General features: G+C 47.7%; 1 protein-coding gene across 6 annotated transcripts in view; it reads left to right on the top strand.

Annotated features, from left to right (window-relative positions):
- The window catches only part of PMFBP1 (polyamine modulated factor 1 binding protein 1), a 55,687-nt gene extending 38,748 nt beyond the window's left edge, over positions 1–16,939 (top strand). For 4 of the 6 annotated variants that reach the window (XM_070451068.1, XM_070451065.1, XM_070451066.1 and 1 more), the window contains 14 exons: positions 1,327–1,453; positions 1,548–1,705; positions 5,074–5,314; positions 7,361–7,550; positions 7,726–7,879; positions 8,581–8,748; positions 9,016–9,153; positions 11,401–11,565; positions 12,334–12,501; positions 12,843–13,010; positions 13,831–13,931; positions 14,433–14,507; positions 15,755–15,993; positions 16,688–16,939. In XM_070451068.1, coding sequence (XP_070307169.1) covers positions 1,327–1,453; positions 1,548–1,705; positions 5,074–5,314; positions 7,361–7,550; positions 7,726–7,879; positions 8,581–8,748; positions 9,016–9,153; positions 11,401–11,565; positions 12,334–12,501; positions 12,843–13,010; positions 13,831–13,931; positions 14,433–14,507; positions 15,755–15,993; positions 16,688–16,704 — 2,109 coding nt within the window. In that variant the 3' untranslated portion in view covers positions 16,705–16,939. Of the gene's footprint in view, positions 1–1,326; positions 1,454–1,547; positions 1,706–5,073; positions 5,315–7,360; positions 7,551–7,725; positions 7,880–8,580; positions 8,749–9,015; positions 9,154–11,400; positions 11,566–12,333; positions 12,502–12,842; positions 13,011–13,240; positions 13,301–13,830; positions 13,932–14,432; positions 14,508–15,754; positions 15,994–16,687 lie in introns of those variants that run through there. The other 2 variants (XM_070451069.1, XM_070451070.1) reach the window with 2 other exon arrangements.
- Positions 16,940–17,637: the final 698 nt, after the last annotated feature.

Raw genomic sequence — 17,637 nt, 5'->3', positions numbered from 1 at the left:
GTCTTTATTCCTCGCTCACTTTTTAATGTTTCATAATGGAAAAAGAAAAACATAACATTACATTGACCACCTCAACCATTTTTAAATGGGCAGTTAGTTAAGTATATTCACATTATTGTGCAATAAATCTCTAGAACTTTCTCACCTTACAAAACTGAAACTCTATATCTACTAAGCACAAATAATTCTTTAACACTCCATTTTTTTTTTAAGGTAGAGATTTCTTCAAGAAACAGAATCCAGTTTCCCGTACCATTTTATATATCCTACCCAAAGCCATTATGTAAATATTCTGTTAGGACTGGAACTACTCACATCTCACCTAGGGCCAGCCACCTCTCTTCCCTCAGTTGGCCCTGCAGGGCCCACACCTAGGTCTTACGGTGACTGCCCTGCATTTCTGCAGCTGCTCCCCTCAGGCCTCATGGTGCAGCCCACCATCACTGTCAACTCTGAAATCACATCAACTATCTCCCCAGCATCCCATCATGGCCAGACAACTAATTGTTCCTCCTTGGTCACCATGGCACTGAGGCTAACCTATCCAACCTATTTAAAGCTGCAGCACACCTCGCCTCCACCCCATACGTCTCCATTCCCCTTTTGCTGACCTGTTTCTGCCATAGCACTCACCCGCTTTTCATGTTTTCTGTAAGCCACTACTTTATGCTCTTCGTCTGTCTCACCCCACCAGAAGGTCAGCTCCCTGGGGTAAGAACTGGTGTCTGTGGTGTTTGCAGCACCCAGAATAGTGCCTGACACACAGTAGCGCCTCATGAATGACACTGAGTATGGCGAGAAGGAAGGGGTGGCTTTTATGCACATTCCATTCTGTGCGAGCAGGTGAAGTCGGCCATATCCTTCTTTTTTTCTTTTTACTCTTTATTTTTTAATCGAGATGTAATTACCTACAAGGAAAGTGTTAGTCACCCAGTTGTGTCCGACTCTTTGTGACCCCACGGAGCCCACCGGGCTCCTCTGTCCATGGAACTCTCCAGGCAAGAATATTGCAGTGGGTTGCCATTTCCTTCTCCAAACATACCAGAAAACTCACCATTTAAAGTGTAAAATCAGTGGGTTTTAGTATATTCACAAAGTTGGGAAACATCACCACTAATTTCAGAACATTTTCGTCACTCCAAAAAAAGACCCACATCCACGAGCGATCACGGATCGCTCCCCATCCTCCGTCCCCCAACCCCTCCCCCGGCAACTGTTCTTCTAACTCTGTGTCCCTCCGGATTTGCCTGTCTGGACCCTGGCCATTCTAGGGCGCATTCTCCCCGCAGGTCCTCACCCCGCCCCGCTCTTCTTCCGTCTGCCCAGATACTGAACCACTTGCAGGAGCAGAAAGACAGCCAGTGCTTGCACGTGGAGGAGTACCAGAACCTCGTGAAGGATCTGCGCATGGAGCTCGAGTCCGTGTCAGAACAGAAGAAAAACATCATGAAGGGTAAACCGTGGGCCAGCGGCGGAGGGGGTGAGGGGAGCCCCGGAAGGCGGAGCGCCCCTCTGAGCAAGAAACCCTCTGTCTCCTCCCGCTGTAGACATGATGAAGCTAGAGCTGGACCTGCACGGGCTGCGGGAGGAGACATCTGCCCACGTGGAGAGGAAGGATAAAGAGGTCATCATCATACAGCGGCGACTGCAGGAGCTGCAGACGCAGTTCACCGAGACGCAGAAGCTTGGTTTGAAGAAAGACAAGGTAAAGCGAGGAGCTCCCTGATTGAAACCGCCAGATGGCAGGTGCGAGACAGGCCTGGCGGGAGCGGGCTCTGCGGCTCTGCCATCCTCAGTGTTGCTTGGAGAGCACCCACGCATGCGCAGTGAGATTGCGGCGCTTTAGACACCGGGAAGGACATGGGGGGGCCCAAGGGATTGGGGGGGGGGGGGTGGCGGCGCACGGGAAGCGGGGGGGGGACAGGCTGGAATTCTGAGCTCTTCCTTGAAATTTCTCGTGGCACACTCCAGTATTCTTACCTGGAGAATCCCATAGACTGAGGAGCCTGGCAGGGTACAGTCCAGAGGGTCGCAAAGAGTCGACACGACTGAGTGCCTAAATAAACATGCACTCTGGGCAACGCATATATATGGAATCTAGAAAGATGGTACTGATGAACCTATTTGCAGGGTAGCAGTGGAGACGCAAAGGAAAGATATACCCATTTGAATGCAGAGTTCCAAAGAATAGCAAGGAGAGAAAAGAAAGCCTTCCTCTGTGGTCAATGCAAAGAAATAGACGGAAAAACTGGAATGGGAAAGACTAGAGATCTCTTCAAAAATACTAGTGATACCAAGGGAACATTTCATGCAAAGATGGGCACAATAAAGGACAGAAATGGTATGGATCTAACAGAAGCAGAAGATATTAAGAAGAGGTGGCAGTAATACACAGAAGAACTGTACAAAAAAGATCTTCATGACCCAGATAATCACGATGGTGTGATCACTCGCCTAGAGCTAGACATCCTGGAATCCGAAGTCAAGTGAGCCTTAGGAAGCATCACTACGAACAAAGCTAGTGGAAGCGATGGAACTCCAGCTGAGGTTATTTCAAATCTTAAAAGATAATGCTGTGAAAGTGCTGCACTGAATATATCAGCGAATTTGGAAAACTCAGCAGCGGCCACAGGCAGGACTGGAAAAGGTCAGTTTTCATTCCAATCTCAAAGAAAGGCAATGCCAAAGATTGCTCAAACTACCACACAATTGCACTCATCTCACATGCTAGCAAAGTAATGCTCAAAATTCTCTAAGCCAGGTTTCAACAGTATGTGAACCATGAAATTCCAGATGTTTAAGCTGGATTTAGAAAAGGCAGAGGGACCAGAGATCAAATTGCCAACATCCATTGGATCATTGAAAAAGCAAGAGAGTTCTAGAAAAACATCTATTTCTGCTTTATTGACTACGCCAAAGTGTTTGACTGTGTGGATCACAACAAACTGTGGAAAATTCTTCAAGAGGTGGGAATACCAAACCACCTGACCTACCTCCTGAGAAATCTGTATGCAGGTCAAGAAGCAACAGTTAGAACTGGACATGGAACAACAGACTGGTTCCAAATAGGGAAAGGAGTACGTCAAGGCTTTATGTTGTCACTCTGATTATTTAACTTATATGCAGAATACATCATGCAAAATGTCAGGCTAGATGAAGCACAAACTGGAATCAAGATTACCAGGAGAAATATCAATAACCTAAGATACGCAGATGACACCACCATTATGCAGAAAGCTAAGAAGAACTTAAAGAGCCTTTTGATGAAAGTGAAAGAGGAAAGTGAAAAAGTTACTTAAAACTCAACATTCAGAAAACTAAGATCATGGCATCCAGTCCCATCACTTCATGGCAAATAGATGGGAAAACAATGGAAACAGGGAGAGATTTTATTTTTCTGGGCTCCAAAATCACTGCAGATGGTGACTGCAGCCATGAACTTAAAAGATGCTTGCTCCTTGGAAGAAAAGCTATAATCAACCTTGACAGCATATTAAAAAGCAGAGACATTACTTTGTCAACAAAGGTCCATCTAGTCAAAGCTCTGGTTTTTCCAGTAGTCATGTATGGATGCGAGAGTTGGACTATAAAGAAAGCTGAGTGCCGAAGAACTGATGCTTTTGAACTGTGGTGTTGGAGAAGACTCTTGAGAGTCCCTTGGACTGCATGAAGATCCAACCAGTCCATGATAAAGAAATTAGTCCTGAATATTCATTGGAAGGACTGATGCCAAAGCTGAAACTTCAGTACTTTGGCCACCTGATGCAAAGAACTGACTCCTTGGAAAAGCCCCTGATGCTGGAAAGATTGAAGGCAGGAGGAGAAGGGGATGACAGAGGATGAGATGGTTGGATGGCATCACTGACTCAATGGACATGAGTTTGAGAAAGCTCCAGGAGTTGGTGATGGACGGAGAAGCCTGGAGTGCTGCAATCCATGGGGTCACAAAGAGTCGAACACAACTAAGCGACTGAACTGAACTGGTGGAGACACAGCCATAGAGAAGAGACTCTTGGACACAGGATGAGAAGAAGAGGACGGGCTGAATTGGAGAGCAGCATGGAAACATATACACTCCTATAGGTAAAACAGACAGCCAGTGGGGATTTGCTGTAGTGGCTCAGAGAGCTCAAACCAGCGCTGTGACAACCTAGAGGGGTGGATGGGGTGGGAGGTTGGAGGGAGGTTCAAGAAGGAGGGGACATACGTATATCAGTGGCTGAATCACATTGGTGTATGGCAGAAACCTGCACAATATTGTAAAGCAATTATCCTCCAATTAAAAATAAATTAATTTTTTTTAAATGGAGATGTTTGGAGGGATGACAGCAGGAAGTGAGGAGTCTGGATAAACATCTCTGAGTCACTCATATGTTCATTCAACAGATATTTTTTAATTTCTATGATACACCAAGCACTCTTCTAGGCATGAAGAATATAATAAAACATGTGTCATCCCTGCTTTCATGGAGCTTGTGTTCTAGTCTATAGAGACAGACAACAAACAAATAACAAAACATACAATAAAATGTTAGGTACTAAGGAATTCGTAAAACAACTTGGTGGCTATTTTACCCAGGTTAGTCAGGGAAGGTCCTCCTTGATAAGGTGACATTTGGGCAGAAATTTGAATGAAGAAAGAGGGCCACCCAGGCTGAGATCCTGAAGAATATTCCAGGCAGAGGCAATAGCAAGGGCTGGCACCCTAAGGCAGGAGTGAGCTGAGAAGCAGAGCAAGTGTGGGGTGGCAAGAGGTAAAGTCAGACAGGTAGCCAAGTACCAGATCGTGAGCATCCCAGGAGGTCTTTGTAAGGACTTTGGCCTTTTTCCACATGAGGTGGACCAAGTGGAGGCTTTGAACAGAAGCATAACAAGTTCTGGCTCGCATTTGTGAAAGCCCACCTCTGGCTGCTATTCTCTGTCAGAGCATAGCCCGAAGGGGAGGCAGGGAGCCCAGGTGGAGGCTACTGCAACATCCAGACAAAAGAAGACGGAGGCTCGAGGCGATCTCTAGCTGACTTGGCCCTGCTGCTCCTCAGGCCTCCATCAGCATTAACACTTCACTTTCTTCAGCTCCTCCAGGAGAAAGACGAAATGCTGCACGAGCTAGAGAAGGAGCTGGCGCAGGTTCAGAACAATCTCGTGAAAAAGGAGATGGAGCTGGAGAAGCAGCAGTGCATGACAAACGAGCTGGAAATCGCCATCCAGGAGGAGAGGCAGGACAAGTGCAAGGTCGAGTACGGGCACCTGCGAGCTGAGATCAAGAAGCTGAAGGACTGTCTCGAAGACGCCAAACAGCAGCAGAGGCTGGCTGGTGAGGCCCCGGGCAAGCACTGCCCCACTGCCTCCAACCCACTGGACCAGAGCAGTCCCCTCCCCTCTCCAGATGGCCACGTCCCTCTCCCTCTCCACTTTCTCACTCCGGTCGCCTCGGGATCCCATCTCACCTCACAGCAGTTAGGACCGCCCTCTAAGCCCCTTCCTCACCCCAACCATACCTTCCCTCTGAAGCGCCCACCACGTAGCAGGTGCTCAGGCTGGGAAGGCAGACTGCTGCTCTCACATGCCCACGCCTTCTCGGCAGCCTCTCCTTTCCTCCACACAGGGGCGCAGAGCTCTGTACCCTGCTTCTTTGCACCACACTCCCCTCCACCTTCTCCGGGACCTGTTTCACACCACTCACTTCTTCCCTCCCCGCTTTTTAACTCTCTCTCTCTCCTTTTTTGGCCTTCAAACACATTCACTTAGAGTGTGGGTTATGTTCTTGCCCCTCTGCTGAAAGTGCTTTCTCAGAAGTCACTAGTAACTTCCTGACTGGGATTTGGGTTGTTTGGGGGTGATAAAAAAATGTCCTGGAACTATATGCTCATGGTCACACAATTTTGTGAGTTTACCAGAAACCACTGCACTATACAATTTAAAAGGATAAATGTTATGTGAGCAATGGATCAATTTTGGAAAAAAAAAAGTTCAAAGCTTGTGTCCTTCCTCACCCCCCTCTAACTCTGTGTATGTCCACGCCATTGGCCCCCACACCTCAGTGGTTGTTTCTTAGCTTTGGAGACACGACAGGTCCCTCGTTCTTCCACAGATCTGACCCTTTCTTCCACAGGTCTCACCTCATTTCCCTCCTGCCCTGACCCTGGTCACCCATCTCTAAGACCCCACCCTCCGCTGTCTCTCCTCTCCCTCTGCTGGTGAGCGCCTCCGCTCCTTGTGGCCGCATTCCTCTGCAGGGAACTCCAACGCCTGCAGCCCCAGCCCTGACATGGCACCTCGTCAGTCTTGCCTTTAGAGACTAGCCGCATCCACCTTCCCGACTAACCCAACGTTCCCAAAGCTGAACCTGCTCTCTTCCTTGTTGGAAAAAAAAAAATCCTCCTCCCTTCTTCTGGGTATATAATTATTTCCATGGTGACACCATCTTTCTTCCAGTATTCCAGCCCATCCACCCCCCACCCCCGCAAAAAAAAAAAAATACAAAAAATGGAGAGAGGAGTGATATTTCATGTAGAAATGATAGGAAAAATGGCAGGAAGTGGGGAGGTATTTGGTGTTGAGAAACTCCAGTAAACAAATTATTTGAGTGCTTCTTCCTCCATACCCAGTGTAGACAAGGACGTGGGCTAAAAGGATATTATGAGAAATCTTTCTCCATTCTAAGACATTCTGCTTTTCCTAAAACACTCTTTCCTTTATGGCAGGTCCCTGCTCAAGAACCCACTAAATCATGTCTAAATATTTCTCTCAGCCTTTCAACCTTCTTCAAAATGCGCCTCGAGTCCATGCACTTAACTGTCTCCCACCATTCCTTCTCACTTTCCAGTTAAACTGGTATCTTCCCATCCTCTTCAGACATGCCCGCCTCTTCCCTTCACTGTGCATTTCCTCTAACAATCCACCTCCACCCCCCGACCAATAATTACCTTTCTCTTCCTTCTCCTAAGGCCCTGGCTCTACTTACCCACACTGATCTTGCTTCCTGAGTTCACAGTCAGTGTGAGTTTAACATTACTGTGTTCTCTACATCAGGTGAACCAGGTACAGCTAAACTCCATGAGGTCAGGATTTGTCCCCAATGACGGGGTGAGTCGCAAAACAGATACTGAGCAATTTCTACTAATTTATCTAACTTAAGAAGAAGTTCATGGCTAGTGGGTAGGTTGAAGACAGATAATTTAACCAAGCTCTTCAGGAGTGATAATGAAATAGAGAGAGAGGAGGATAGATTGGAAACTGAAGTAAGTCACAACATGAAGGAGCAGACTTTTTTAAACTGACCTCATCTGAGAGTCCAATCTTCACACATACTCCTCTCACACGTGGACACACCCCAGGGGTCATCTCCTGTCTTCTGCAGCTCAGCAAGCAGCTGACTACAAAGAAGAGGCCTTTATGGCAAATGACAGCCTGGAGGACTGCCAGAGGAAGCTGCAAAGCTGTATTTGCCTGGAGAAGCAGCAGGCAGAGACCATCCAGGAGCTCCAGAGGGAGCTTCAGAAGTTGCAGAAGGACTCCCTGACGGCTGAGGAGGAGCTCGCCCCCAGCAGGTATCGCAGGTCCCTCTCCAGACAGAGGCTCTGTCCCCCGTGAGCCAGTTGGGCACTGTGGGCTGCTGCCCAAGAGTGGGGTAGCAAGCCCTGTTGCAGCCAGCCCACAGTCCACTGACACAGACCCTGAAGTCCAGCCACCTGTGTTTGTTTGTTTGTTGGCATTTTGCTTTAGGAAACGGATAGAGGAGCTGACATTAGAATTCTCTGAGGTCACGAGAAAGCTTGAAATTTCAGAGAAGGAAAAGAGGCAGCTTCAGAAGACACTGGCCGAGCAAGATGTAAAACTGAACGAACAGCTAGATCGTATAAACCACATTCAACACCAGGTACGGAGGGCAAGCAGGTGGCCAGCTCAAGCACTGGCTCTGTTTAAGACTAAATGCGTAGCTCTTGGGAATTTCCCAGCAGTGCAATGGTTATGACTCCCCTCTCTCACTGCTGAGGGACTGGGTTTAATCCCTGGTCGGAAGCCAAAGATCCCACAAGCCCAGCGGCAAGGCCAAAAAAAATTGCATTGTTCTTTATTTGGGAAGATGCTACCACCAATCTATTGCAAACTACTTGTCCAGAATTTGTGTTAGAATTGCCAAGCCAGCCAGTCAGCTCCAGTTCCCACAACCAATAAGCATTTTCAAGGGCTAAGCTTAAAAACAAAAGGACAATATTATTTCTTTTTCTAGGACTCAAAAGCTCTCCTTCTCATCAATTTAAATTTTTAACTTTGAACTATTCTTTTTGTATTTTTCTACAATTTTTAAAAAATTTCTTCAAAGAGGTTTTTATGTGGAAAGTCTTAGTAAATAAGTGAGACCTGTATCTATAAGTAGAAAGTATATCTAATTGAACCAAAAAAAATGTTGCTCAACCTGAGGGAATTTTTTATTATACATGCTAAATAACCAAGGAGTTGTCCTTATATTTATTTCAGTCATCTCTGTGAACAGTTGCCTGCGTTTGGTTTCCACTCCCCCCGGCCCCCAAATATGGTGTCTAACACTGACTTTCAGCCCAGCGTTTATTTTCTCAGAACAGGGAGCAAGCCTCCTCCAAAAGCAGTCTAGAAGAACAACTTCAGGAGGTAACCAGATTGCTGGAGGAGAAAAAGGAGCAACTGAAAAAGAGCAAAGATCAGCAGAAGTTAGTGGAGCAAGAGTTCGAGACATTCCGACTAGAGGGAAGAAGGAAAGAAAAGATGGTGAGGATAATCTGGGAAGACTCAGGGTTAAAAATCCCAGAGTTGGACCTGAGCCCTACATGGCCTGGTGGCATATAGAGGCTGAGGGTACTCAGACCTCAGGAGAGAAGGGCGGGAAGGTGAGAAAGACAAGTGAGGGGGAGAGAGAAGGCCTGAGATACACCAGGCACAGCACAGAGCTGTGCCTGAGGGCAGAGAAGGAGGGGCTTCTTTGGGTGTCTGAAGTAACGCCTCCATTCTGGGTGTTATTCCTTAATCCGGGAGCAGTCCAAGGAGAATCTGAGAAAGATGGAGGAGGAGAATGATAACCTCAAGTCACAGGTAAATCAATATAGTATACAACTGGACACCTCGCTCTCCAAACAAAACAGCACCCAGCAAGTCAACGAGGAGCTGACTAATAAGGTGAGTACACAGAAACCCCAAAGGGGTGAGAAATTTGAGCCCTGTGACTCTTGACCCTTAAGTTGGCACCCAGCTCTTCTGCATCACAGAAATGCCACTAACTGCCCAGTCCTTGAGCATTCTGGGGTGCCTGAGGCCCCACTTCTCTCCTGAAGTGGGGTATGCTTCCATCACCCACCTGCTGGCTGAGAAGGATCTCTTCCAGTTGTGGAAGGTCTTAATATCTGGTGAAGCCTCAAACCATCTGTGCTTTGGCATCAAGTCTTCCAGAGTTATCTTTTAGACCAGAGTTGGGGGAACCCATTGTTTGGGGGCAATTTACTAGGGAACACTTCCAGAAATAGTCCCAAAGCACAAAAAAATGAGGTGGAAGAGGACTTGGTTCTATTTTGTTACATGAATTAAAAACAAAAAGGAGTCACTGGCTTCTAATGTATGTGAGGCTCTGGGCTCACATTCAGTCATCACTGACTGACTGTCTACTTAAGTCCTTGACATGGCTTCCCTCTGCTGGTTTACAGAGGAGAGAAAGGCTGAGGCTCAAACTGACTAATTAGTATGTGATGGGATGGAGCAGTGTTTGAACCTGGATCATCTGCCTGTCGCACCAAACCTCTTTTTTCTCTTCATCATGAATGGCAATACTCCACCTTTCTGGCCCAGAAAAAAATACAGCATCTTTATTAAGTGGTCTCCTGAATTATAAATGAGAGACCAAGCAGCTCTGATTCCTTCATAAAAAAAAAAAAATCACCTTAAAATACTATGACTATTCTGAGTGTAAGAATAGCACTACCCAGTAGAACTTTCTGTGATGATGGAAAAGTTCTATGTTAGAGTTACTTTATACTACATGCACTAGCCATATGTGGCTATTGAGTGCTTGAAATATGGCTTAGTAGGACTGAGGAACTTTATAAGCTTAATATTCACCAATTTTAGTTTCCTTTAAATTTCAATAGTCTTATGTGGCTAATGGCTGCCATCTTAAACAGCAGAGGTCTGAGGCACAGATGTTTCTGGAATTTTGTGTCTCCTCTAGTGAGATCCAGACTTGAGGTCTGAATCATGCAAATCCCCAAGGAACTGCTCTCAATATAAGGAATACTGCCTAAATATTTAATATAGGCCTGTTATCACATTTGGGCTTCCTAAGTGGTGCGATTGGTAAAGAACCTGCCTGCCAATGCAGGAGACATAAGAGACGCAGGTTCGATCCCTAGGTTGGGAAGATCCCCTGGAGGAGGGAACGGCAACCCACTCCAGTATTCTTGCCTGGAGAATCCCATGGACAGAGGAGCCTGGTGGGCTACAGTCCATGGGGTCGCAAAGAGTCAGACATGACTGAGGTGACTTAGTACACATGTTATCACATTTGCCAAAAGAAGGTTAGTTATGTAAATATACAACCTGCCGCACTAATTTCAGAATTCCTTTGATGGGAATCCAGAGGGCTCTGGGTGTATTAGCACTTTCCGTTTTCTTAACACACACCCCACATAAAATAGACCTTTTGAATTACTGGAAACAACCCTTAGAAAGAGGCTTAGTTTTGTGTTCTAAACTGCATTTCCTTTCATCAATAGTCCATATTTCAATTTTAAACACACTCTGTCAGAACTACATGTTCAATTCATCCTTCATGTTGCCCAATACAATATTTTTCAGTCTAAACAAATCATTTGCTATATTTAGTGAGCACCTGTTTAGTGTGGCATGCCCTAAGCTCTGGGTAATGGGGACACAGTGATGAAGAAAGCACACACAGTCCTGCATTCATGGTGCATTAGGTCTGATGGATTATGTCAGGAACTGAGGCATAATGCACACAGAACTGAATTCCAGGTTAACCCTAATCTTGACTCTAACCATGAGACAATCAGCTGTTAACAGAAACCATCCAGTTACGAATGTAGGACGCATGCTTGCTTGGCATGCATCAAAGCTGTGAAGTCTGTGAAAGAGACTTTTCATGTGCTTGCCACATCAGGGCCCAGTGCTTCCAATATTCCTTGTATTGGGGGGATGTGCTAACTATCAATAGAAAGGAAGTTTGGGGAGAGGAGTGCAAAAGACTTGGGAAAGCAGCTTTTCCTCTTACAACGGTGAGGGGAAGTGAGCATTATCACAGACTGCTTGGCAAGCTGGTGCAGAGAGGAGAGAGACAGGTGCTTGTTTATCTTCTGTGAACACAGAGAATGCCTCTATGACCATGAACTCTGACAGTGATGTTCCCCTGCCCTAAAGATAACCTCTCAGAAGGAGACCATAGCGAGTCTGAAGATTCAGCTAGACAAGGCTGGGGAGAAAGAGAAGCACTACCTCCAGACCATGATCAGTAAGGACGTCTATGAGGAGTTATGCCGGAAGTCAGCCTGCTGCCAGGACGACCTCACACAAGCCCTGGAGAAGGTGGGCTACACCCTCTCATCTCCTAAGAGATGTGTGCTAAGTCACTTCAGTCATGTCTGACTCTGTGTGACCCTATGGACTGTAGCCTGCCGGGCTCCTCCGTCCATGGGATTCTCTAGGCAAGAATACTGGAGTGGGTTGCCATGTCCTTCTCCAGGGGATCTTCCCAACCCAGGGATCGAACCCATGTCTCCTAAGTCTCCTGCATTGGCAGGCAGAGTCTTTACCAACAGCACCACCCATCCCAGGGCTGTTTAATATCTGAGTTTCCCCAGTAGCATGAGAGGTGCAGGAGTCGATTTCCTGCATGACCGGCTGTCACCAAGGCCATCGGCAAGCCCTTGCATCGGCGGGGATGTCTGTCCAGAGAAGTCTTGCTTCTTAGTGAGGCTTTGGGGAAGAAGGGGATAGAGGCCAAATTGAGCAAGTCTTTCTGCTCATGGGGTGACTGGGGCAAGGTTTTCCCAATTCCTGGGTTTTCAGGGAAATTCATGCCCTACCCCCTGTGCTGATCACCCCTGGCTGATCAGTTCATAGAACTGGAAAGAGAGGAAATGGGAGAGCGAAAGGGGAGATGCAGAAGACTGACCGTTGTCACTTCTCACCCCTCTCTGGGACACTAATCAAGGTGACTGGGTGTCTCTGCCACCCTGGGGAGAAGAGGGTGGGGGGCGTAGAACCCTTCCCCATTCAGGTCTCGGCAAGAGGGCCCAAGCACAATGACAGCCACTCTCCATCCCCCGCCCCACATCTTTGTCTTTATCAAAGCTCAATCATTCGACCTCAGAGACAAAGAATCTGCACCGGAGCCTGACACAGGCCCAAGACAGGAAACTTCAGCTGGAAGAAGAAATCATTGCCTATGAAGAGAGGATGAAAAAGCTGAATGCGGAGTTAAAAAAACTGCAGGGCTTCCAGCAGCAGAGCGAGCTAGAGGTGAGGAGCAGCCAAAGGCTCGGGCTGCTGTCCTGTTCAGGGGCCCAGGGTCACTTCTTTCACTCAGAGCTGTACACTTCGCCCTGAGCTACCCTTTGATTAACGGGCTCACTCGCTTTTGCTGGACTCGCTCCCTTTTGCTGGGCTCCCTCCCTTTTGCTGGGCTCCGCAGGTTTCTGGAAGGTGGCAACGAATCAGACCAGGGTCGCCCTCTGCTGACCGCCGGAAATAAAATACTCCCAGCGAATCTCCCAGAGAAAGGTCCCTCCCACTTTATTGGGAATACTCAGGATCTGGGTGGCAGGCCGGGGTCTCCCTCCTCACCATGCGCTCCCGAGCAGGTGCAAGCCTTCGACAAAAAGCTGGAGGATATGAGCAACCAGGTGCTGCAGTGGCAGAAGCAGCACCAGTGTGACCTCAAGATGCTGGCTGCTAAAGAGGAGCAGCTCAAGGCATTCCAGGAGGAAATGTGCGCCCTCAAAGAGAACCTCCTGGCGGACGAGAAGGAGGTGGGTGCCCCTCGACTTCTGATCACTTTGTCCCCCAAGAACATCCACAGTCCACCCCCAAGAACATCCCACAGATGGGGTGACAGACACCCTTGGGTGGGGCTGGGGGCGGGAGTGCCTGGGAGCAAGAAAAGGACATCTTCCCCATTCAGTACCAAAGCAGGGTCTGGGTGTTCAAGGCCCACAGCTGCTGTCTCAACCCGACCATCTTCCTGTGACTTTATTGATAGAGATATTGAGCAGAACCAAGGTCCCAATCCAGAGGAGAGAGAATGCCATCTCCCTGTCAGGTACACCAGCAGCCCCCTGACTTAGGTAATCACTGGTCCGTCCCCCTCCAGAGCGAGCCCCTTCTGACACCTCAGAATTGGCTGAGAGCTCAGTGGGCATGCCCATCTCTCTGAGCAATGAAGTCTGTAGCAGGAGGCCACCACATATCTCGGGGTGACTACAGGCCTTTGCTCAAATTAGGGGGGAGAAAACAGCTCTTGCTATCCGATATTTTTTCTTCCATTTTTAAAAATGTTTAATATACTGCTTTTTTAGAATAAGTCACTTTGATACCCTGAAAATCATTATTATAAAGGAACAAGCCTACTCTGTCTCTAGCATAAGTGGTATCTGCTCAGAGAAATCACCTTTGTGACAGTGCACTGCTGGAAGAGAAGTCCTGCTGCATTAGTTCCAACTCCAGCCTCGGGGTTGGACGGCAGAGTCAACGTCTCCTCTCCCAGGAAGAGAGGAGGCCTGATGTGGGAGTCGGGAGGTGATAGGCCTGCGCTCCCTCCCCTTACTATCTCATTTACTTCTTGTGCCAAAGCCCTGCCTGCCCCAGCGGTCTGCACCCAAAGACAACTGCAGGATGCACCGAGAGAATGATCAGATTATGTCCAACATGGAGCAATGGGCAAAAGAGCAGAAGTAAGTGAGGGAAAAAACAGTAAGGCAGGGTTCTCAGGGCTGGAATCACACATGTGCTAAAGAATAGTGTCACACACACACACAGAGCCCTCCTAGGAGGCTGATCCAGTCTCAGCCTAGCCCCAAAGGTTAGGAATAAGATGAAGGGGACTCAACCCTTCAGGCAGGTTCAGAAAGCCCATCCACCCAGAAATGGAGCAGTTCCCTGACAGAAGGGATACTTCCTCTTACCAGCCTGGCAACAGACTTTACTGCCTTTCATTGCCTGGATCCCTTGAACGCCCTTGGGACCACAGTGGTTTTCCATTGAAGGATAGCGAGTCCTCTTCATTGCCAGTTGCAAGGAAGGCTTTAGCTCTGGGGGCTGAGGAGCGAGTGGGGAGCGGGGGTCTAGGCCCAGCAGAAGCCTTGACAAGAACACCCAATGTCCTTTTCAGCCAACTTGCACTCTTGCTCACAGGGGTCTAGGAAACTCTCTCTCTTCTGTGAATTTTATTATAGGATTGCCAATGAGAAACTAGGAAACAAGCTCCGGGAACAGGTCAAATATATCGCCAAGCTGACTGGTGAGAAGGAGTAAGTCATCCCATGCCTCCCTGCCTGCAGTTTGGCCCTAAGGAGAAGACTCAGCCAGGAACCAGGGACTCCTGGATGTGTGCAGAAGGACCCTGGGTCCTGAATCTGTGCGTGTGACCTCTTGACACACCACTTGACCTCTTTGGGCCTCAGTCCCCCACCAACGACCAAAAAGAGGTTTAATAGTCTCTTTGTTCATCTCTGTCACCTTCCACAGTTCTCAGAGGCCAGAGAACTGAGAAGGAAACAGGAACTGAAAAGCAGACTGTACTAGTTAGGGTGGTGGCTAAGCCGTGGTAACAGAGAACTCTCCAAGTGGAGGACATAGAACATAGAAGGGACTTCTCTATGAGGGGAGCAGTCCTCCCCTCATAACAGGAACACCATCTTTTAATCTTCATAACAAGAGCTCAACTAATATTTGTTGCTTCCATATATGAGGCACTGTTCTAAGTGCTTTACATGTGTTCATTTATTTAATCTTTATAAGACCTCACACATGCAGCGCACTTATAATCCACATTTATGGATATAGAAAGGGAGGAACTCGGGCTACATACCTATCCCGTGGTCTCATGACCAGTAAGCAGCAGAGTCAGAATCTCAACATGGGAGGCCTGAATCCAAAGCCCCTGTCACCCACTGCCCTCAACACTGGTTTTGGAGAAATGAGGCTGTTAGTATTAGCAGTTGCCATTTATTGAGCCACAGGGTTATGCTCAGTTACCTTTCCCCTCACCTACATGAAGCTGCCATTGCATCCATAAAGTGGGGACAAGTAATTTGCCCAAGCTCTCAACAGAGCCAGGATCCCCTGTGCTCTCAACCTTTCAGCTGAGGGAGGCGAGAGAACTTGGGCTTTGGCATCAGAACTGAGTGCAGATGTTTCCAAGGCGTGGCCACGAGAAACTGAGACACACAGCCCGAGTCCTTCTGGCTCTTCTGGCTCTTTGAGTCAAATTTCTATTATTTATCAAACTGGATTTTTATATGAGCCCCAGAAGGCAGATCAGGATGAATTGTCCCCACCTAACAGTTGAGAAAGTCAGCCCTGAGCTGACATGACACCATGGGTCAGGAGTGCTGGCTGTGGGTCCACCCCAACCCCAGACCTGGGCTTCTTCCAGGGGGTGCACATAGGCCTCCATTTCCCCAGAAGGCATGAGAGCCTAGCTCTGGAAGGAACTGGGTGTCCACAGGGCCAAAGCAGACCAGACACCCACCTGTCCTTCCCTCTCCTTCCCCAGCCACCTCCACAATGTGATGGTCCATCTGCAAAAGGAAAACAAGAAGCTAAAGCATGAAATAGAGGAGAAGAAGCTGAAAGCTGGGCCCTCGAGGGTGTATGCTAAAGCCCTATGCCAAAGCAAAACAGAACCCACAATCAGGGGGAAAGTGTATGGTACCTTGGGCTGGAGGGGGATAACCCAGGATGTGAGCCAAAGAATGGACATCACCAAGTTTGTCGGGATACCCCACTGCTCAGGTATGTCCACCATGGCTTCTGCTACTTACTATGATGTTATCTCTTAGTCCAATGAGTAACCCCCCCAAAAAAGCATGATATTATTTTTCAAGAGATAACTAGATTGGAAATTCAAAGAGGTGGGTGGGAAATGATCTTTTGCTTAGTTACTCTGGACCAGTGGAGAAGGAAATGGCAACCCACTCCAGTATTCTTGCCCAAAGAATCCCATGGACAGAGGAGCCTGGTGGGCTACAGTCCACAGGGTCGCACAGAGTCAGACATGACTGAAGCGACTTAGCACACACTCTGAACCAGAGATCACTGTTTTCTCCTCTGTAAAGGGGGGAGGCAAATGAATTAAGGCTCATTCTGATATAAGATGCTTTGATGATGACCCAGGTGCCTCCTATCTCAGACCTATCCCTTCCCCAGACCCAGTCTCTTTTGGGGAGTGTGGAGACAAGAGGGGGACAGACAGAATAGGCATCTTTCTCCTGTAATGTGTTCTGGAAACCTCCCAAGAAGCCCTGGTGTCCCCTGCACAGCCTGGGCCCCAAGCTACCTTTTTTGCCACCTCTAGACTCCATGGTTCCCCCCTCCCAGGGAAGAAGTCACATGCAACAGAGCTGCCCCACCACAGGACTAGTCCCTAAGGAATCACCTCATTAATTTCTTCTCAAATTAAGACTGTCATTTCTTCCCTGTTCCTCAGGTTCCTCATTTTGCTAGAATCAGCGCCTTGCCCCGAGCATCATTTCCACGCATGTTTTTCAGAGGACAGTGAGTTCCCATCCCTCTCTCTTGACTTGAGCCAGCTCTAATGGGAATATGTCAAGGTCCCAGGCTATTCTGCAAGATGCTAACGTTTTACTGAGCTTTGTCCACTTCCTGCTGTGGAGTGAGCCTTGGAACCATACTATACCCTCTCCGGGCCCAAATTCTAAAATAAAGACATGAACACAGACGTCTCTGTGAGCTCTCGGTGTCTTGCAGACACTTGTGCCCACTCAAGTCCCCAGCAATGTGGTCATCCCCATTTTCTCTGCATTCTAAAAAAACAAGAGCTCTCTTTCACATATGTAGTGAAAGTCACTCAGTCGTGTCTGACTTTTTGTGACCCCACTGACTGTAGCCTTCCAGGTTCTTCTGTCCATGGAATTCTCCAGGCCAGAATACTGGAGTGGGTAGCCGTTCCCTTCTCCAGGGGATCTCCCCAACCCAAGGATCGAACTGGGATCTCCTGCATTGCAGGCAGGTTCTTTACTGGCTGAGTTATGTATGTAGGGGGACTGTAATTCCAAAAGCAAGCTTCTGGATTGTCTGGATTAGTTTTTAAACCAACAAGAGATAATTCGCTCCTTTTTTATTCCTTTCATCTCTTGAATTTAAGAAGAAAAAAAAAATACTTAGAAACCACAAAAAGTAATCCTGAGATCCAAAAGAGAGGGAGAGAAATAAATTGTGCACTTTTCAAATGGAGGAGGGAGAAATAGCCATCTACTTTCTCACTGGCCGCCATATTCCTTTTAACAGTTTTGCTTTTTTCCCCAGCCAGCTCAGTACAAGTAAAATTCCAATTATAACAAACTCCAAGAACAGCTAACCTATTTTATTGTGGTTAGATTTTGTTCAACTGAGTACATGTCTAGAATTTATATTTCT

The sequence above is a fragment of the Odocoileus virginianus genome, chromosome 20 (assembly GCF_023699985.2).
Source record: "Odocoileus virginianus isolate 20LAN1187 ecotype Illinois chromosome 20, Ovbor_1.2, whole genome shotgun sequence".
Lineage (NCBI taxonomy): Eukaryota > Metazoa > Chordata > Mammalia > Artiodactyla > Cervidae > Odocoileus > Odocoileus virginianus.
This window is presented reverse-complemented; position numbering and strand designations above follow the sequence as displayed.